General features: G+C 35.4%; 1 protein-coding gene across 7 annotated transcripts in view; it reads left to right on the top strand.

Annotated features, from left to right (window-relative positions):
• Nucleotides 1–23,397, top strand: part of Pgant7 (N-acetylgalactosaminyltransferase 7) — a 185,175-nt gene that overhangs the window by 122,157 nt on the left and 39,621 nt on the right. For 6 of the 7 annotated variants that reach the window (XM_069848321.1, XM_069848327.1, XM_069848320.1 and 3 more), the window contains one exon: nucleotides 16,104–16,265. In XM_069848321.1, coding sequence (XP_069704422.1) covers nucleotides 16,104–16,244 — 141 coding nt within the window. In that variant the 3' untranslated portion in view covers nucleotides 16,245–16,265. Of the gene's footprint in view, nucleotides 1–16,103; nucleotides 16,266–20,518; nucleotides 20,679–23,397 lie in introns of those variants that run through there. The other variant, XM_069848325.1, reaches the window with a different exon arrangement.

Below are 23,397 nucleotides of genomic sequence, written 5' to 3'. Positions count from 1 at the left end.
CACTGTCGTCATTCTTGGAAAAGTTAATGCCATTCCATCCGCTTTCCTCCCACCATGTCAAACAACTGGCCACGAACCTTGCTGATAGGAATGTTGCCAAACGTCCGTCAGTGTCATGTCTCTTGAATATTGCTTATTAATAATGTTAAGGTTAATTATTATTTATTCATAATTTAATACAAGTAGATATAATGACGCTGATTGACTTCTACGATTATTTGGACATAATTACTGTATATGATTACAGTGGATATTTGTTGGTTACATGGAAATTACGTGAAGGGAATCTATTTCGTTTTGAAGAGAAATGTTTTCGTCATAAATACTTCTCCTTTACCTCATTATCTTATTTGTTAGGTTTGGAACGTGATCTTGAAGTCCTGATAAAATTGTAGGAATGTATGAACACATAGTCATGTACCCTCCTCCTTTCTCATCCAGGCTAGCGTCTGGCTATGTTGAAGTTACTACATGCTACGACCTTCTTTACATATTTACATACTATGTAACATAACGTACTGATATTGTGCAGGAGTTCTAATTTATGCTTATGAAAATAATTTACAATTTACTTATTTGGAAAAGACCAAGACTTGTATTATGCATGAAATTGTAGAGGGCATATCCCAGACATATCTGAATCTGAGTCACTACTATTACTGCTGCTGCTGCTATCTTCACCCAAATTGATAACAAATCTAGCTACTTCCATCCTTCTCTCTGTTCCACCTCTAGCTTCTGTACATGTTCATACTCTTTTTTTTCCATACATCATTTGTTATTGATGAAATATGATCTGTGATAGTTTTATCTCACTTGAACTAGATTTTATGTTTTTACTTACAACTTTTTGTTTTACCAAACCCCACACGTACTCAGTATGACTAAGATCACAGTGATATATGGTGGCAATTGCAACACTGTATGACCGTGTTCATGGAGGAGGTGGTCAGCTATATAAGTCGGCTCAGGTTTATTCCTTTTCACAATTTCCAACAATTCTGCTATAGTCATATCTTCCTCGAAGGTTATATTATTTATTCACAGTCTTAAGTAAGTTGCAGAGGAAGTCGGTTCGCTTTGTGCAAGTCAGGAGATAGTAACGTGTAGTAGAGGTGTTGACCTGTGTTAAACCGGTGAATAAGTGTGCGTAATAGTGAAATGGAGGACAGTGCAGTGAAACAAGACCTAATGGAAATGAAGGAGAACATGGCAGAGCTAAGGGAGAAGATGGAAGAAATTTAACTGGAAAACGAAATTCTGAAAAGCAAATGGGATCAATTTGAAGAGGAAAAGAGAAGAAAATACTTATTTTTCGGTATAGAAGAAAAAGATAGAGAACAGAGTATCGATACATATGAGAAGATATTAGAAGTGTGTTGGGAGTGTTTTGGTATGGACGTGAGCGATGGACAAGTACAGGAAGCATTTAGAATAGGAAAAAAGCAAATACAAAATTCAGAATAAGCTAGGCCAATATTAGTAAAATTTAAGAGTGTGGTTATGAAGGAGAGGATTATGAAGAATAGAAGGATGCTAGGGAACACATCAATCAGAATGGATGACGACTGGAGCTACGAAGTGAGAAGTAGAAGAAGAGTTCTAATCCCTTTTCTTAAAGCAGCACATAATAATGGACAATTAGCGAAACTCATCAAAGACAAAATTAAGATAAACAATTTGGTTTTTAGTGTAGAGGAGTGCTTAGTAACATTAAAGGAACCGATCGTAGGCTCAGAAGAAAAGGAAAGGAACAGAAAAATTTTTAAAGAAAAAATCAAGAATATCGTAGCTAAAGGCGAGGTTAGTGACACAAGTATGGTGAGTGTACGCGAGAAAAATGCAAACGTGTCAAACTCAGTGACGATTTCCGGAAAGCAGGCAGTGACGTCAACTGATGAAGAAACAGGAGTGACCCGAACTGGCATTCAGCAAGCACAGCAGAACAAGACCTCAATGCAAGCGAATGGAAATAGTGGACATCAGATGGGAGCAATTCCGAAGCGGGTGAAGGAACTAAGATCTAAATCGAGATTGACGAGAAGCAGAGTAATGCAAGTAGGAGATAGTTCAGGGAGCAGTGATGAAGGAAGAGGGGAAAAGAAGGTGAAAAAACAGTATGACTTAAGGAAATTGTGTGGCGGGGAAATAAATCGTGAGAAAAGAAAACTAAGATCTAAAAAGTAGCAATGTGGAAAAGTGAGTAGTGAAAAGTGCAAATAATTAGAGATGTAGAGTAAGGGGAAATGTGTCATACAGGAGGGGGTTATAGTATTTTTAGTATAATGATGAGTTAGGAGTAAAGTAGTGGAAGAATTGATGACAGACAAAAAAAGACTAGTGGAAGAACTGCAATAAGAAATTTAAACAAAGTACGAGAGGCGTGTAAAATGAGGAGATGGCACTGTATGCTAATAATGTGAAGTGCCGCCTCACCGAAAGGTATATTGCTTAAGGACAAATATATACATTCATACATTCATATCATTTATTCGCAGCCATTGTAGCATTTCTGCCTTCTTGTTTGCAGTACATGGTGGCTTATTTTCTTGAACTGTGAACTGTGTGATATTTTGCATTATCCATCACTACAATGCAGTTGGGAGGTAAATTTCTTATCATTTTCTCCAGGAGTCACTTCTGATAGTTGGTGCTGTTCATTTCGTCGTGATAATCACCTGTTTACTTTCCGACTTGAAAGTGAGCAGCGCACCATCCATAAAACCTTTGCTGCATCCAGCATGAGTGATTATCAGCCATTTGTCAGCACTGTCATAAGATGTACAGCCAGAGACATCACCACATTGCCAGCATTTTTTGACAGTATAATGTGGATGTATCCGTGTTTCGTCTAAATACACAATATACTTTCCTTCTCTGCGATATTTTGCAATTTTTCTTAAATAACTGGCTCTTCATGGTACAATATCATTTCTTTCAATCAAAATACATCTTGTATTTCTACATTTTCTAAACCTAAATCCCACGACTCGAATCACTTTCCGTAGTGTTTCTCACTCACCATGAACATTTTTTGCTTCTCTCGCAACCTTCAGTAATTTCTTCAATGTCAGAACTTCTTTCTGCATAGTATAAAATTCTTGTATCTTTCTTCTTAAAATACATTGATTCTCTTGGTCTGTTCTTTCCTGGTGATTCTAGCTTTTTATGTCCTGCACAGACTCTCTTCTGATTTTCTTTATAGCCACTCTATCATATCTATATAAATTACATAAAAATGTTGTATTAGTATTAGTTAAGTAAGTAATTTTAATATGTAATCAATTGAAATAAAATAAGCCTCACCTGTGATTGCAGCTGCTCTTTTCGTTGCCTGATTTGTAGGAAACAGATATTGACCTGTTTGTTTCTCTTCATCACAAGATGCTATTACTTAATAATATTTCTTTCACACTCCATGCTACAGTATTCATGTTGAGTTGACAACACTGGACTGTAAGTGCAAATAAACTTTCCTGCAAGAAGGCTAAAAATTGTGAGTAGTGGTGGAGAGAAAGGGAGAGAGATAGAAATGCAGGGGGAGAAATGAATTACCAAGGCTGAGAAGGAATTAAGGTTCAGTTTGCACATATTCGATGGTATGACAAAATACAATATGCATATGGTTTTTGGTTTGACATATGGATATGAATATAATGGTTGAACATTAAAATGAAAACTATTCACAACACATTCCCTGTGCTACCCAATCTGTTCATATCAACATAATTCATTTGCCAACGTATAATCACTGACTAACTGAACAAATGTTTCTAATATAGTTACTTTGCCTCGACTGAAATTGTAAATCGGTTATACGGGAAGACAATTTGATAACTCATTAATAATATAAATGTTATAAACTTATAAAATTAACAAATCCTGTTAATCTTTTTAAAATTGTCCAATTGGCAATGCTTATAGCCAGTTCCTCCCATCATTTCCATTAGAACACAGCTATCACATTCTGACCCAATCTGGCAAACTAAGGAACATCTATGAAGATACAACTTTCATCACTGACTTTAACCTATATTTTCCAATTGTTTTATTATAATACATAATATGATAAAAGGATACAGAAGATTTTGGTGCTGGTGGCAGTGACAATGGTGATTGTGACAACAGTGACAGGCATGGAAGACAGTTAAACATTTCTTAGTTATATCAACTAATAATATAATATAAAATGAGTTCAGGATAATTATCTATAGTGCTTCTTCTTCTTCTTCTTGTATCCTGTTATTCCTAGGTGGAACATAGGGCAGCAGTAAAGTTGCTCCAGCGTACTCTGTCACCAGCCATCCGTTTCACCTCTTTCCAGCTTTTCCCACATCTCTCTACTTCCTCCTCTATTGATTGTTTCCATGTTTTTCTAGGCCGTCCTCTCTTCCTTACTCTTTGTGGATTGCAATCAATTGCAATCTTCTCAATAGCTCCATCTGGCTTTCTCAGCGTGTGATCTATAGTGCAGTTAACAGTAAAAATTACACAAGCAATAAAAGAAACCTTCAACAGAGGACATGTATTAGCAGAATTTGTTGAATCTAAAATCACACTTAACTTCACATAGCTTTCAAAATTATTTACAAATGCAACATTCAGTATTCCTCTGATTGAGGTGCTCACTGATACGTACATCTATTGTCAGGCAGTACATCTCATTTGATAATATATGACAGAGGAAGAACAATTGTTTGTATACATCCGAAGTCTGAGATACTTCCGGATTATTGACATATTGAGGTCCTTGATCTCGGTGGGTACTCCTACAATTCTAGCGCCCATTGGTATCAGCTGTCGATGGAAAAAGGCCTGATGGGCTAACCTTAATACCATAGTCAAGAGGAAAGTCTTTATTATGGGATGCCACTTGTGTTGACACTCCAGCACCATCTCATATGTAACAAACGCCTAAAATTGCAGGATCAGCAGCGATTTCAGCAGTCAATACAAAGAGGAATAAATAACGAGACCTCTTTAGATAGATATATTTATGTTGTGTTTGCTGTTGAGTTGATGGGTCCATGGTGTGCTGAGGCTAAGCTATTGGTATCTGAAATCGGAAGAAAACTACAGGTCCTCAATGGTGACTCCTGTTCTGTTGAATACCTGGGGCAAAGAATCAACATTACCATCCAAAGGGGAAATGCTACCAGTGTGATGGGAACTTTTCCTCCATAAAAAGCCTTCGAAGAAATTTTATATTTTGTATCAATAGTTTTCTCTGTTAATTTACATTTTATTCAATTTTTTTTCTCAATTTCTTTTCAGTTCGTATAGATCTGTCATATTTTTGCTATCCTGATTGTTGCAATGTGTTTGTAAGTTATACATTGTTGCTTCTATTTATTTGTATTTTTGTTTGTTTGGTACCGTTATAAATACAGTACGGGTATTGTCAACATTATTGTTATAATACCACATGATTCAAACTTCTGCAAATAGATATTCTACTGTGTTCACTAGTCTGATTAGTGAACTACGTTACTAATCAGCAATTTATGCAATGGAGGAGGAAAGTAACTGTCCACCATACTCCATTATCTCCTGGCTTAGTTGTCTCATGAGTGATGCCTTATTGGTGTCACTTATAAGGTTCAAACCTTGTGAGTGATGCCTTATTGGTGTTACTCATAAGGTTCAAACCTGTCTCTGGATAGTTGCCTAAACCAGGGGTTTTCTAACTTCTTGCTATTGTGGATCCCCTGAGCTTCGGAAAGCAGCACACGCCTCCCCTCTCGACAGTTAACTTTTAATATTTGATAATGAAAGACAAAAACCTCTTTCATATTGTGTTTATTTACTGTTGATACATTTGAAATATGAATTATTAAAATTAGAAAAATATACATTTTTAATGGTATGTGGATAAGCTTCAGGGCTTCTACCGCGTTGTCTTGGTGTTAGTGGCTGATGTTTCGACCACTGTGTTTTGGTCATCTTCAGAGCAGACAGCGGTCGAAACGTCAGCCACTAACACCAAGACAACGCGGTAGAAGCCCTGAAGCTTATCCACACACCATGTACACCAGCCGCGGAAGCCTACGTGAACACTTATACATTTTTAATGTTTATCACTTGCTTTGTCAATTCACTTAACGATGGAAGAATCACAAACCATAGTAAAAACAGAAAAAACAAATGTTATTAACTGGCTACTGGCATAATGTTCAACCAAATCAGTGGGTTGTATGAGCTTCCTTGGTTTCACACAGTTTATCGAATCTGGGTTCAAATTTTGAAATGGCAATGCACATCTCATTCTGGAGATGTATTCTTGATCTATATTTGGACTTGATCATTGCCAAGGGTGAAAATCCAGTTTCATAAAGATAAGAATTTGCGAAAGGCAACCATATCAATTTCTGAATGCAGAATCAGTTCTTTGCTATGGTGTGGGGGTTTCTTGCAAAGTGCCATACAATATGCTACTTTGTACGATGCTAATAGTGATTTTTTGAGCACAGATACTTGTTGAGAAAATGCATTTTCATGTCGTTTTGTTTTCCTTGCTTTACAGGAAAAGTACTATCGATCCTTATCTTGTAAATTGCTGTATACAGTCTCAAAATGTCGCTTCAGGTTAGGCCTATTAGGTAGCATACTCTCTGCTGCCAAAACTTTAATACAAATGACACATTGAGGTATTTCTTCATTACTGACAGTAGTAGCTACAGATGAAACCGAAGCCCACTTGAATATGACTAGGTTCAGCCTTGTCCAGTTCACGTTTCTTACACGTACCAATATTTAAAAACTTATCCATTGGGATAGCACACTCACGAACTACTAAGTCTCAAATGGAAAATAGATGTAGTGGAACAAGCTTCTAAACTTCACTAAACTTTGTGACACTTGTCACTAATGCTGCTCGCCTACTCCAGTTACAATCACGCTGAGTCATGGACGCTGTTGCTAGAGTGCACTTCCCATGCATCTGATTGTTATCAAGGACCAATGAAAAGAAAAAATGTTATTACTAAGTAGTTTTGTTTTATTTCGAATATAATGCATATGTTACAATTTCGGTACAAAAATCGAGTAAATTCTCGCGCCTCCCTTGGTAAACTCTGGTGCCTCCCCACAGTTTGAAAAACACTGGACTAAACAACAAAGTTGACTAAAAGTTAGCACACAAAATTGGTAAAATAAACTTGAATTGCAAAAGTGAATTTCAGCTATATAAAAATATACAATCATACAGACCTTAAACCCAGATAAGGCAGAATTATTTTTTTATTTGAGTTGCTCTTAACCTTTTAATAAAACATTTAATTACAAATTATGTAACATATGCAATGTGGTTTTAGACTTTTCAGTCATCTGATTTTTGAAAAACAGCCTCATCCTTCTGGAAGAACGTCAGTTGTATACATATGTGTTCTGAACATAGTAATATTATTGGATTATCAAATTAACACTGAGTTAATATTTCCTGTGAAGTTGAATAAAACAAGAAACATACCATTTAATGCACTGTGTCGTAACTTTTTTCTGACATTGGCGACAGTGAAGTTGTTTCTTCTTTCCCACAACAGGACCCACTGGTAAAACTTCCAGGTAATGCTCAATCTTGTCATATCTGGAATCAATCTTCGAAGTTTTAGATGGTCTTTCTTTTGTTATGGCAACACGGCAGTTTGATTCCAGAATTGTGGTGGCCAAATGGTCCTATTTACCACCAGTCTATAGAGTTGACATGCATTATGCTCTGCAATATCGACGAAATGTGCACTTCTAACCTCTGATAGACACTCAATAGAATGAAATATTTTGGTCAGCTCTATTGATGCCACCCATATTCTTATTGTAGTTGTGAAACCTTGGTTGTTCATTGTTATCCTTTTTTTTCTGTTGCTGTAACACGTCACAGGACAAGTTGAATGTATGGTATCAAAATACTAACCATGCTGTTGTCATTCTGTGAAGTCACTAGTATTATGTCAGAGTTGTTAGATCTGAAGTCAAATGTCCCTCTAGGTTTTCTTTTCAATTCATCTCCCTTCTGTAAATTACAATATTTACTGGTTCTGTTGGCCCTTATTATTGCAGTGGCCCAAATATTTCTGAGTTGCAAGTCATGCAGAAGAGAAACTGAAGTAAACAGATTGTCAAAATAAATTCTATATGGTCGCATTTCCAGCTGGTCAACATACATCATGATGACTCCATAAACCAGGTATTTGTCATCTTATCTTTCTGGCAATGTACCAACACACAGATATGCTTCGAGCCACGTCAGATATCCAGCATTTGGTACACCACACCAAACTTAAATCCATATCTAATTAGCTTGCCACGAATAAATTGCTTCACACCATGCCACCATAACTATGTTACCATGCTTTCATGGACTGAGTGATTTTTCATGTGTGAAGTAAGCTCCTAGCATTTTTCATTGATCACATTCATAAGAGGACGAACCTTAGCAAATCTGTTGTTTATAACAAGTTCATAATTATTACAAACATGAATGTTTAACATTGTAAGCTTAAGTGATCTCTGGATATCGAATTGGAAACTAAAGTGTTAGGTACGTCTGTTGACCTCTCCCAATACATTATCTCTTCTTGACAAGACTACATAGCCATTAAGAAGTAATGTAGCTAAGAAACATTTCATTTCCTCTTGAGAGCAGTCTCCAAGCATATTACATTTCGCAGCATACTGATTTTTGTACTTCACTATTAGACCAACAATATCACTGTCAAAGGATAGTTCAAAGTATTCTAAAGGTGTCCTGTGTGTACTTTATGGTATTCATTGCTGACCAGCTTGTAGTTGTAGTTTGAAATGATTGTTTTATCCTGTTATCTTTTTGAGATGATTTAGTTCACTTTGGTGGAATAGGAGAGTGTGCCAGTGTTTCTTGGGATATTGCAGCTGTAACTGGATTTGTAGATGTTAGATGTTGAAGGTTTTGAAATTATTTTTGTTGGAATCACAGATGTTGAATCTTTTGTTGTCAAAGTTGCGGGATTTGGAAGTGCTGCAATATGTGATCAATCTTTGCAAATAATGGCTAGAGAGTTCAGTTGACTACCTGGGACATTATTAATATTTGGGGCTGCTTCATCTGTTTCATCGTCTGTTGAATTGGTGTGTGGTAACAAAGCAGCAGTCAAACATGTCAGGTATGTCATCATTGCTGTCAACATTTCAAGAAGGCCATGTAATGTCACCAGTTTCATATAATAATTGTATAGGATTTAGTAATATTTTTGTGAGTTTTTATCGGGATTATTATTATACTATACATCTTACAACTACAAAATTGTTTTATTTTTGTGGAATAAATATTACTATACTGTGTTAGTATATCGTTGTGTTCGTGCAAAATGTCTTATGTCAAAATTACCAACTTTTCAGGAAAGAGAAAAAACTGAATATTTTTGTTGGTTTCAGATCAATTACTTTGAAACTATAAATATTAATATAAAAAACATCTTTTAAAAGATGTTATTTTGTAACTGGTAACTGCCTCATGTTTCTATTTTTGTGAACTTACGACAATTTGCATTTCATTTATGCACTGATTTTCACTTATGACATGTTGCAAACGAAAATAATTGGTAATAAATTACTTTATTAAACTTTCTACCGATCTCTAAAATGAAATAATAACTATTATCACTGATAAAATGGAATTATTAGGTAAATGTGATTAAAAGGAGGGGAAGAATGAGTCATTATTCACAGGTTTTTCTTTTTCCAAATGTTCCTGAAGCTGTGAAGATTCCTTTTTCTTCTGGTTAGCCTGGTACTCCTCAGATGGAACAGTACCTAGATTGTATGTTATGCATAATTGACACTGATCTTTTCAGGTTGATAAATACCAATGATGAACTTGTACATCAATCTACAAAACACTGACCAACTTGCTTTTTATTTATTGTTCTTAGAGCAGAAATTTTGAAATTCACTGAAAAGTTTTGCCTTATTTTCCCATATAGGTTCGAGATGAACATGCTAATGAATTAGTTCGCACTGCAGTCCATTTACATGAATAACGTAGCTTTAGTAGATTTCTTCAACTAATCTACAGTATATTTGCCATCTACTGTCTTTAAACCTTTGTATTTTCCTCCCTCTCATTCTTTTCATTTTGTTTACATTTATTTCTCAACTCTCTGGATTTGACAACTCATTCCTGCTCCGCTTCCTCTTAGTCTCTGTTTCTTCCAGCATTCCTTCAGGTTGGTTCTCTTCTCTATCAGCTCAAATGGTTCCTTGTACTTCAGATGCTTGCACTTCCGTTTGTAGTTCCTCTCTTCGGTTAGGTTTCCTTTTCTTCTTGTTTTTTAAACATTGATTCATCACATGAATCACCTGGAGCATTTTGCGGTTCATAATCATCTGAAGATTCTAGTAACTCTTGGAATACTGTACTTTTCTCCTTATCACTTAGACATTCATGATGTTGATATTTTTTGTCAGTTCTATTTTTTATTCTTTGTGCTTAGTTTTCTATTTCATAATTAACTGAATCTAAATCTTGGATTATTGGTCTCTCTTCATCACTTAAAATATATTGGGACTGAGCCCTTAGATTATTTCTTCCTGATATTGTTTGTAGCTGGATTTCTTCTATACCAAATTTTTTAACGTCCTCAATGCCTCAGCCTCCAACAAGAGCTCATTACTATCATTATCAATTTATTAACATATGGTTGCAATAGGGAACGAAATAATGGCAAGATACACATAACTTAATGAAGAAATTCATTTGCTATTAAAGAGTACACTAAGTTATACTTATGAACCCAACCTATTGTAAAATAATAATAACACATAACCATTTATTACCAGTCAGTTATAATTAAAGAAAATATATTTTACTCGTCAAAATATCTGAGAAATCGTTGCTAGCACATGATGAGACAGTGAGTTTAACATGAGACAGTTTGCAGGAACTACTGAACAGACAAAGAACATGTGACGTTTTGTAAATGCTGAATTACTCGGCTCCTATTAGTCAGAAATGTGTGATATTTTCCAATTACATGCGAGCACCATAATAATGCATGTATAGAAGAGAAAAAAAATTTTCAATTTTTTGACATGACGTTTTGCACGAACACCAACGATATGGTGTAATAAAGCAAAATTTTACTAGTTGAATTATCATATTGACATTAAGAAACTATGAAGTTTTCTGTTTATATCCTGATCAAGTTATCATCATCATCATCATCATCATTATTATTTTGTTAATAATAATAATAATAATAATAATAATAATAATAATAATAATATAATAATAACAATAACAAATAGCAATAATTATTATGAGTCAAAGTTCAAGTCTGAAGATTAGGAAATAATAAATCACAAAAAAATTCATCTCTCCTATGCTCAGGATCGATGTAGGACCACTATTATTCAAATAACTTATGCTGGTATAATAAATAATATTATTGTTGGTGGACTTTCATGTGTACGTTTAGTTTATGTATCACTGTAGGAAGAAACAAGCAGAAAAGCATTATCTCTAATTTTGTATATGCATAAAGCTAATGTCCTTCTCAAAGGATTTACTTAAAATCTCAGGTACAGAGGACTCGTGAACAATCAAAATGCCCTCACGACCAGTCATTATTCTTAATACACATTTTAGGACAACACAAACAGTCATTTGTACAAAAAAAAAACACAAACACAAAGAAATTATACTCACCCATGTATTTGTAGGTTGTCCATTTGCAGCAAATCAAGTTTTCTGGTATTCACGGAAAGGTGTTCATTCAACATTGAATGCTAAAACTACTTTTAGATTGATGAATGATGGGTGGAGCTGAGAAAAATTTTCTCCAGCACCAGGATTCAAAGTCGGATTTTCAGCTGTACGTCCTGATGCTTTATCCACTAATCCACACCGCATTCCAGTTCTGATGCCGGATTGAATCCTCTCAGTTTAAGTTCCACCTCTTAGTTTCTCTTTAGTGGCCAACCCTGATGCACTATATCACAGGTGTATGACAGTGGCACAGTGTCCAACATGGCGCTCATTCCGTCGGATCCCGGCCACTTAGTCACTTGTATTGAGTGCACATCTGCACATTGTGTGTTGGACATTGTGCCACTGTCACACATCTGTGACACAGTGCATGAGGGTTGGCCACTGAAGGGAAACTAAGAGGTGGAACTTAAACTGAGAGGATTCAATCCGACATCAGAACTGGAATCCAATGTGGCTTAGTGGATAAAGTGTCAGCACATAGAGCTGAAAACCCGGGTTCAAGTCCTGGTGCCAGAGAGAATTTTTCTCCACTCCACCCATCCTTCAACATATGGTAACTCAGAATTCCTGCACTGAAATATCACATGTCCTTCGGTACATCACAATAATATATGTGTAAAGTAATCACTTTGTGATTGAAGACAGCGCTCATTCTGTTGGCTCCTGGCCACTTAGTCACTCAAATTGAGTGCACCTCTGCACATTGTATGTTGAACTTTGTGCCACTGTCACACATCTGTGACACAGTGCACGAGGATTGGCCACAAGGGAAACTGAGAGGTTTCAATCCGGCATCGGAACTGGAATCTGGTGTGGCTTAGTGGATAAAGCGTCAGCACGTAGAGCTGAAAACCCGGGTTCGAGTCCTGGTATCAGAGAGAATTTTTCCCCACTTCACCCATCGTTCATCATATTGTAATGCAGAATTCCTGCATGGAAATATCATATGTACTTCGGTACATCACAATAATATTTTTAGATTGTAGTACATGTTATTTAGATGAAATTTATGCTAGGACATTCTATTAGTAATAAAAGTAACTACTCGAAAAGTGAAGATTGGTGTGCCTTTACACAAATCCTTGGAAGGATGTCAGTATTGAGTATTTGAGTAAGGAGAAGTTTCAAGTATTGCTCTGCTGAACTGACACGAGTATAAAAGAACTTTTCAAACTCAAAGAAGGGAAGGGGATGTTGTAGGAATACGGATCACATAAAGACATTAAGTACAATAATTACAAAATTACACGAAGTACTTATAAAACTGTACAGATATGCTGAAGTAAGTGTTATGATCATAAATACAACATTCTAACAATTCTGCAGTAAAGTATATCAAAAGGATGATTTCACTCTAAAAGGTAATCAGAACATAAGAAAAAGATTACCTTCCTGTCCTGAGACATTTGTTTTATTTTTAAAGTTCACTATAATTCTACACTTCAAAAAAGAAGTCATGAGGAAAAATGCTGAAAAAATTCTGCAAGTTACAGTTAGGGCACAAATGCAGGTATATTATACTATATTTCGGGTCTCTGCTCATACATCTTATATCATAATCATGTATGAAATATAGGTATACCACAATGACTAGGTATCCATTGAAATGTTATTTCCTTTTGGAGTTCTTTTAGTTTACTTAGTTGTTTCTGAATTAGAATAATTCTATATGCATATAGGTTTGGTACATATTTAATTATATTAAATATAGCTCCCTTGGAGTCAGTAAGTATGCAAATAGATTTTTCAGAAATTTGAGTAACACACTGAAGAGCAGCATCAATAGCTAGCAATTCAGTGTCAAGACTGGAGGAGGATGAACATGGTGTGAAATAACTTTCTTGATGTTTGGAATATAATACCTAGCTCCTGATGTCCCATTATTAGGATTTAGAGATCCATCTGTCTAAATTTGAAGGAGATCCTTATATGCAATGCAGAATCTGTACAAAAGAAACCAAATGACCTGGAAATGTACAAAAACTTGCCCAGACATGTTCAAACATTTTTAACAAGAGCCAGAACAGGTCACATTGTCACTCAATTGTACCTACACCAATTTCACATTTCTGATAATCCTACTTGTCAGTGGTGTAATAATCATGATGAAGATCTGGAACACATTCTTCTATACTGTCCATCCATAAACCACAAAAGAAGTAAATTAAAATCATCAGTACCAGTTGCAGAAGACACACCCCTGCAGTATATATTGACTACACCCCACCTCTGGCTACTAGCAACAGGCATCTATAATGAACACCGATCAAAATACTCCCCATTTCTCGTGAAAAACAACAACTGAATAGACTACAGTGGACTATAGTGGACTTCATGTTGTCAGAAAACAGCTGGATACATTAAGAAGATTGATTGATGTATGAAGTATAGTATAGTATACTATACTACTATACTCTCAGGTCTCAGGAGGTTATAACCATATATGATTGCATGAAGATGTCACTCTTATGAGGCATTCCAATTGGATACTATTTTCATTAAATACTAAGTACAAAGTATCAGAAGTATTTTATTTGTGTGCCAAAATACTACTTGATATTCTTTAGTAAGCTTATAAATGACAATATAAAATTTACAGAAATAACAGAGATAAAAACATTAGCGATGTCACAGACACATCACAAAATTGGTATTAATATGATACAACGTAATGAAATTCAAGTTCGTCTGAAGCTAATCTGTATTTTGTTATGAAATTTTATGTATGAAATACATACTTAATACAGAAAATAGCTTCACAGTTCACTGCACACCACAGACAGAATAATGAAACTTTATTATTTAATACTGATCTGTCACAGAGACACATTTATTGTCACGGACACACAAAGTTTTTCTTTTCTAAATATACATTTAATCTATTATCACACTATACACTACTCTGCATACATAAGTGGAACAGATTGAATTTCCTTATTACAAAGAAAACAGGCAGGAACTAAACTATGTGAATGGAGAAGCAAGAATCGAATTGGGGTTAATAAAAATACAGGAATGGGTGAATCACTTCCAGCTTCCCCTGTGATGTTGCCCCTCCAGCCAGGGCCGGTGAAGTGAATCCCACACATGTACACTGGGTTGTAAAGGAAATGCCATTACGAAATTATATCGTTTTCCGAGGATTTTACAAACCTGGCGATAGCTGGCCCGGGTTCAATTCCCAGTGGAGTCAGGAATTTTCTTGTAAAATTTCTACCTTGGGACTAGGAGAGATGGTGGTGCACAACTTCTAATCACTAAATTGTGCACCAATATGCCTGGGTTAAATCCCAAATCTCTCCGCAGTACATATGAAGAGAAGCCATATGTCACTGTTGTTGTGATTTGTCTGTCGGATGAGGACGTTAAGCCTGGCAGCCCCCTTGGTGCTTTTCGACAGGAGTAGGCTACATGCTGGCACCGGGTTTCCCTTCTCTCTTCCTGACCATCATCATCCTCACCCATTTCCTACACTACACTTACACGAACACGTAACATACATTCACCCTAGTACACGACATAACTCTTCACAGATACACATCATGCATAACATGACCCACCGAAGTGGTGTGCAACTTGAAAATGGGTCACAGCCCTACCATCTATCCACAGTATGCGGAACCGGAATCACGCAAGTGAAGTGGGTAGGTATTAGACACACACACACACACAAATGAAAGTATGGTCTCAAGTCCAGAGAGAATGAGAATCTTGTGCCTCCTATAATTAGCTGAGGCTCATTTAGTTTCTTAATGATACAAATATTACTTCGAGGAATGTCTTCATCCACATCATCATTCTGAAGCCAAAAGAACTCTTTGCCTCTGTTATTGAAAACTTTGGCAACACAGGTTTTTGATTCACTTACTTCAGCTTTTACTGTTTCACATTGACATTAACTTGAATTCAGTCACTTATTTTTATATTCATTGATGTCATTAATGGTATGTTGATGTTCTTAGATGGATATAGTACGACATTTGTGCAGTTTTTTCTCACTGCTTGTCAATTTATATTTCACTACATAAGGTGAAATGGTATTCATGAAGTCTGGTTTTGATGCATAGTCATATTTGGCTCTTTAAAAATCATTTCTCTGTCCCTAATTTCAATTCACTCAATCTTACAGTGTTTATTAGGCTATGGATGTGAAGAGATTAAACAAAAATACTAAAAATAATTTTCTCCCAACAGCTATATAAATAAAATGAACTCATGATCTTGATGCAACGTAAGTTTCATAACATTTTAATACTGTAACAATTTGAAGTATTTTATATATGTGTAATATGTCTCCCGTTTAATATAGCTACATGTGACGATTATTATACATAATGAAAATGCTTCATATTTATTTCAGATAAGCCGCACACTCTTACATCGTGTTCTAAAGAAATGTGTGGCTCTTCACCCTCAAACATCACACTTATCTCTCATGCCGTGTGATCCTGTGAATACATATCAGCAGTGGACCTTCAAAGAACTGCATCCGAAGTATTGATACACAAGAACTCCATAAGAGGTATTTATGTGGCTTTGTTGGTTTAGCTGTTGTACTGTCTAACACAAATGTAAGTGCTCTCATTAAGTGTCTGGCTGATACGTGGTTGGTTCTTTTTATAGGTTTGAACTATTTTAAAAAAGTTGCTTCTTTTCTATATTCTTTCTTTGTCACTTTTTCTTCAGTTCTGCTACTAGTTTTTCACAGAATACCGCAGATATGTGATTCTAAGAATAGTTAAGATTACTAATCTTATAATGCTATTCACCAACAAATAAATAGCACCGCTACTTTGTTTCCTTGTGATATAGATCTGTTAGCCTGTTACAGTCTCCTGCCAACATTTGTTTGTTTTCCCAAAAATCATCTTCCCTTTTTGTGGTAATTCAGGACTTCAGGTAAAAACACTTCACCACTATGAAGGACATCTTTCCAATTGTGTGTGCATAGTTATCCGTATGAAATGCTTATTATGAATTATGAAAATGTTACTGTTTCTATTCTTAATTCTTGTAACATATCCATAATTATTCTTTTATCTAATTTTACTTATTTTGGTGGCCATGATCCTTTTTCTATTATGCTTATGTATCATGCATGTTTTACTGCCATATGAAAACATTGTGCCATGATATTGTTGGTTTTCATACTTGTTTATTTTCTACACCATAGAGCATTTGAATACTTTGTTAGTAATTCCTATTAATTTGTTACATCTCCGACTTCTACTACGAAAGGTTTCCCTTCCTTCAAATGGTATGATTTTTAATTTGTGTGTTAGAATTTTCCAGTGGCTTATGCTGAACCTGCTCTGTTAAAAATATATAGTTGGTCTATCTCGCACAATTATTATAGGCCTAAGGGAAATATCAGGTCAACATTAACTGCCATTTTTAATATAAAATGTAGTATTGTTTATATTTAATAACTAGGGGACGGATGTTGATAACCTAAAAATCTACTTAAAATGATTATTAAAATGCCCTTAAGCTAACGGAAAAATGACATAAAATTAAAAGAAAATGACATTTAAATATTATTCCAAGTACTCGCACCACAACTTCTTAAAAATTAATCACCTTGTTTCAATGACTGCCCTGCAAATGCCAGAGAAAGAAGGCAACTTTCTGGAATTTGGCTAAGATAAAAGAAAAGGGCATGCAAAAAAATGAAGGCTTTAAGGGAAAATTATAAATTTTAATGAGGGTTTACAGTGTGTTTCAATCAGTGGTGATCCATGTCATGCCTTCATTCTCCGTCTCGTCCTACTTCCGTTCTTCACTTTTGTTACCAGATCTTCCAGATGAGGGAGTGTGAATGACAAAACAAATAATTGTGGGCGCAGCGTGCATTTTTGCAATCTTTGTGTTAAAAATACTGTCCCTTTCCTTCCATGAGGACACAACATCCTGTCTAGGACACAGTGAAAGTTTCTCCCCTTCCAAACATAAATTCTAGGGACACCCTCGTACCAACAAAAGAACAATAGTGGTCAAAGCCCTCACTTCAACTAAGCTGTTGTCAAGCATTTTATATTACTTCTGTTGTGTGAAGTGAAACCTTCAAGTGTAATGAGGGATGGTCTTTACAGTTCGTTTCAAACTATAAAACTCAAACTTCACTGTTATTCACTTATTCAGTAGATAATTACTACTGACCTAATTACTTAGAAAAAGATTTAACAGACCTATCGGTAAAGAAGAAACTAAAATGCATTCCAAATGATCTAAAAGTTCTTCAGAGTATTAAAAATGACCAAAAATGCCGAAAAAAAATATAAAAATGATCTATTAGTTCAAAAACTCCGAAAAATGCAACATAAGAAATCAATTTTCTACATTGATATTAACATAGAAAGGATTTCTATATTAATAGGCATCATCCTAATGTGAATAATAAAAAGATGACTTTTCATCAACATGCGCCCCCTATTAATAACACATTCATGGATTTACAGTAGTAATTCAAATACGTACCTCTTTCATTTAAACATTCGCTGTATTCTTCTTTCTTGTGATGCGAACTTCTCAATCACAGCAATATAAAATGAGTCTTTGTTCTTCATTTTGTCACTAACTCCTTTTTGATTGACAACAAACTTAAGTTACACAGTCTTTAAGTTTGAGTACTTCTTAAGTAGGTCTTGATTCGTCTTAATGCAGAAAACGAACGTTCCACAGAGCTTGTAGTACAAGGAATGGTCAGTATTAACCTAGTAAGTTTATGCACTTCACTAAACCCGGAAGAGATGAAATTTTCATGCATAAAACTAACAAGTTCGTGAACATCCTTTCCATGAAATTCGGGTGAAGTGTAGAGAACACTTAATTCATTCTTCAGTCCAATGCGATCAAATAAATTTCCGTACTGAGTCAAAAGTTTCTGTAGGAGTGATTCAGGAAATGTTTTTCTATATTCATAGTACTTTTGATATTGTAACAAATGAAAATATTCTAATTTATCAAGTTGAGAAAATCTACAATCAATTTGATGAATTAGGCAAACAATAATTTCTAAATATAGCCGGCGATAATTATTTTCTTGTTCTGCTTTATCTGGACAGTGCCGCTTCGTCCTTATTTGAAATTGAATTGTTCCAAACTGATGAATAAGAATGTTCTCTATCATATTGAAGTTTATCTTTGATGTCAATTACTTTCCTGCTACAGTAAAGAATATCAAAATGTTTTGTTTGTAAAAGATTGTATAATATATCTGTATAAGTAAGCAACATCGAAAATACTTCCAATAGAAATATGGTTTCAAACTCTTGAAGGAAAGATAGAAAACCACGTGATTTTATGACAGTCTCACTATCTCATTTACCAGAATTTTTAATAATATTTTCGAAGAAGTCACAAAGTTCAGATCTGTATTCTTTTACAGTATGGCAAAGCCTTGATGTAAAATTCCATCTGGTTGGTGCTACATTGGGTAATTTTTTTTTGCACAAATTCATGCAACGCATATGTCCTTTTAGAGGATTTAGAAAAGAAAGCAGAGTGTCCACTCAATGTTCGGAAAAATATTTTACATTCTTTAATAACTGATTCACTCTGCTGGAGAACAAGATTTAGAACATGGGCATAACAGTGGGTGAAGATTGCATTTGGATAGGCTGATAAGACTTTAGATTGTAAGCCATTCACCTGACTGCTCATTACAGAAGCTCCATCATTTGTCTGACCCACGAGTTTATTAGAAATTTCAAATTCATTAACTACTCGTTCTAAGAGAGTAAATAAACCATCTGCTGTTCTATCAGCACTAACATCTTCAAAGCCCAAGAATCTTTCATAGACCGAATCGCCCTTTATATAGCAAAGAACTGTAGATAGTTGAGATTTGTTCTCAATATCAGAAGTTTCAAGCATTATAGCTACAAATGAAACCGAGTTTTCATTTTTTATTTCTTCTTTTACTACATCAGTAATAGCTTTCATGATATCATTTTGAATCAATGGAGCAGTTCCTCGAAACACTGTGGACGAATTTAGATGGTTTTCTAAAAGTAAATCATATTATTTTAACACATTCAAAAATTCTAAAAAATTTCGTTTGTTCAAAGAACTATCTGATTCGTCATGTCCCCGTAGAGGGAGCTCCTGGTTAGCTAGAAGACAAATAGCGTCAATGATTCTTATCAATACGGACCTATTTTTCTTAGCCTCTTCGTTGTGTTTATTGGTATCAGTTCTTCGTTGATCATCAAATAAAGTATCAATTCGCTGTTTGCCAAAAAGTTTTGATTTCAGGAAACATTGTACATGAGTTTGAGATTTTGAATGTTTTTGCTATGCATTAGACAAGTGATTTAAGTCAGCAAATCCATGCTTACCCCAAATCTCATTTTTGTTAGAAAACAATAAGCATGGCCAGCAAAATAACCTATTTGAAGTTTCACAACCCGCTAACCATTCCACATTTTCATATTGTGAAATAGAAAAATGTCTAGTGTATTATTCGCTTTTTGTTTTATATTGTTGCACTAAATTCGTAAGTGGCGGGGTAGGTCTACCCTTATTCACTATATGTAATTTCTCTTCTAGTGGGCGAAAAGAGAATGGCTTTTGCAAAAGATCTTTTACAGTGTACATTTCCAAGTGCTATTATCATTAAATAAGTAATTTAAATTGTTCACCTGTGCTGGCACACAACTATGAACCCTAGTAAAACCTAAACACAGTAAATTCACTCACACCAACAGTAAACACACAGATCAAACAAAATAGTTTGTAATGCTACAATTTACAAGTTGACCTGCCTGTATACAGGGCGGCCTGCGAGCTTGAGAGAAGCGAGTATCCCAACCATGCCACTTGCGCGCGCAGAGAATTGTAGCAGTAACTCTCAACAGGGGATGTTCTTTTGTACGGACAGGACAACCAGACCAGAACTCATCCCACTTCGTCAGGCAGTGCGTACGTTATAAAACGAGAGCCATTCTGGGGATGGTGTGCACATTCAACCAGCGGGCATTTAAAATATTTAAATGGTAATAAATTAAAATTAGTCTTGAACTATATACGTCAACTTCCAATGAGATTATCACGCATATAAATTGTGATAAATTAAAATTATTGTTGCATTATATAAAAGAACTTGAAATAAAAAATGAGGTTACCGAATTTACAGGGTGTCCAGTGCACACCTTGAACACCTGCAATATACTCCCCTGGAATTTTCATACTATATTTCTCTGCCAAGAATTAGAGTTCGTAAAAGAACATTGAACCCCTGCAGCAACTTGTATACCTACATGTAGATATCTGTTATACTGTAGGTATTATACTACAGGATTCTTCCATCTCTTGAGAGAATTCCTAAATTTGTCACTTATTTTAAAATTTGTTCGATAATCTGATCAATGAAAAAGAATATTTGTTTAATGAATTTTCAGTAGAAATCGAAACATTCCTTTTCTATTACTCCGGCTTGTATATATGTTGTCAAATCGTTTAGACGAAGTGATACTGCCACTGATCCAAATTCCTAGAGCTAGTCTGTATTCCTTGTTTCATGTGGAATGTTATATCCACTATATTAATAAATATTCTCGAGAATTTGTGTGATTTTATTTCATATAAATGAGGCCTGCCTATCATTCGCATTATCTTGGAACCTCAAATATCGAAATCTGTTTAAAGGGCCAGCAGTAAAGAGTGTTATTTTTGGACCTGAAGTTACTTTTTAAACTACATGAATTGGATCCATCTATTATATCACAATGTTTTCGAGTCCAGCTACGAGGGTTGAGCTCTATGCTGTAGCCCTGACCTGTTTCTGGTTGAACTAAAATTTCTGTTTTGTGGCACACGAATGACTGAACTGGGTTATGGTTACATGCCAAGTTGCAAGTCTGTACATGTCTGCGTTGGCTCGTAGCAGATATTTGAGTGGCCCTAGGTGCTGCCTCAGTAGAGAAATTTAGCCTGTGAAGCAAAGAGCTTTGATTAAGTTAAATACCTGGGAATGTCTCCATCTCAAATTCACCAAGATATGACAGGTACCTTGGGTGAATCTGTTGTATCTTATGGTATAGTAAAAAGGTGATATCGAATGTTCAAATGTGGGAGAACATTGTGTGAAGATGAACATGGTGGCGGTCACAACACCATAAAATATCAATGAAGTGCATGATTTAGTGCTGCAATATCGAGTCACCATCAGAGGTGTAGTGAGGAAACAGGCTTCTTACCATAGTGTGCACAATATTTTGGTAAATGAATGTTATGTTTTGTTTAACGACGCTCGCAACTGCAGAGGTTATATCAGCGTCGCTGGATGTGCCGGAATTTTGTCCCGCAGGAGTTCTTTTACATGCCAGTAAATCTACTGACATGAGCCTGTCACATTTAAGCACACTTAAATGCCATCGACCTGGCCCGGGATCGAACCTGCAACCTTGGGCATAGAAGGCCAGCGCTATACAAACTTGCCAACCAGGTCGACTTGGTAAATGAATTGGGCATGAAAAAAATAACTGCAAGGTGGGTGCCTTGAATGTTGATGCTGACACAAAAACGAAAAAAGTAGTGCTCTGCAAATAGCATTTAACTAATTTTATAGCAAACAAAAAAAAAATTTCTTGAATGATATGCGACTATGAATGAGACATGGGTTCACCACTATGACCCTGAAACCAAAATTCAGAGTATGGAGTTATGGAGTGGAAACATAAGTTTTCACCGAACCCTAAAATGTTCAAGGTGCAGCCATCAGGAGACAAGGTTTTGCTCTCTGTTTTTTTGGATGCCCAAGATGTAATTTAAAAGACTATTTGCAGAAAGTTACAATAACAGGCCTTTATTATGCAAATTCAATTGAAAAATTGTGGGATGCTATCAAGGAAAAATGTCGTGGCAAGTTGTGATGAAAGGTTCTTTTCTACCAAGACAATGCTCCAAGTCACAACTCCTTAGTTGCAATGGCTGCAATTTCAACTGCAGGATTTGAATTGCTGGATCATGGACTCTATTCACCAGATCTGACACCAAGTGACTTCAATCTATTCCCAAAACTCGAACACCTACGTGGGAAGAAATTTTCATCCACCAGTGAAGTCCTGCAGACCGTAAACCAGTGGTTTGCAGAGTTGTACAACCCTTCTTCCAGGAAGCTGTGGAAATATTGAAACATCGCTGGGAGACCAATCTACTAGGGGACTATGTGGAAAAATGAGGTTATATATATATATTTTTTTTTTTCAGCTATAAGTGAGTCAAGGCTACAGCATAGGAATCAACCCTCATATATTTAAATTTATTGACTTTGGTCTGAAAATATTTTCCACTTTCAGTGTGATAATAGAACACAATTACTTGCTCTACAGTTTTACTTACTATTGCATTGTTGCTTTTTATGGGCTGTTATCCCAAAAAGTAGGTAATTGTTTTTTAATTTATAGAAGAAATTTTCGTATCAAAAACTTAAGAATATTGTTCAGAAGAAATATTTGTTTATATATTGTCTTCGAAATGATATACACTGTATTAATGTACAGACGTAACTTTCTTTACATTTCAAGTACCACTGGATAGAGCAGACTTTCTATATTAACAGGATACAAATTACATTGATTCGAGGCTTATTTCAAAATCTCAGGGTGTGAAATGAAACACTGCAACAGAAAGTAGTTTCCAAAACCATATTC

Source organism: Periplaneta americana, chromosome 15 (assembly GCF_040183065.1).
Source record: "Periplaneta americana isolate PAMFEO1 chromosome 15, P.americana_PAMFEO1_priV1, whole genome shotgun sequence".
Lineage (NCBI taxonomy): Eukaryota > Metazoa > Arthropoda > Insecta > Blattodea > Blattidae > Periplaneta > Periplaneta americana.
Note: the sequence above shows the minus strand (reverse complement) of the source record. Positions and strands in the feature narration are given on the sequence as shown.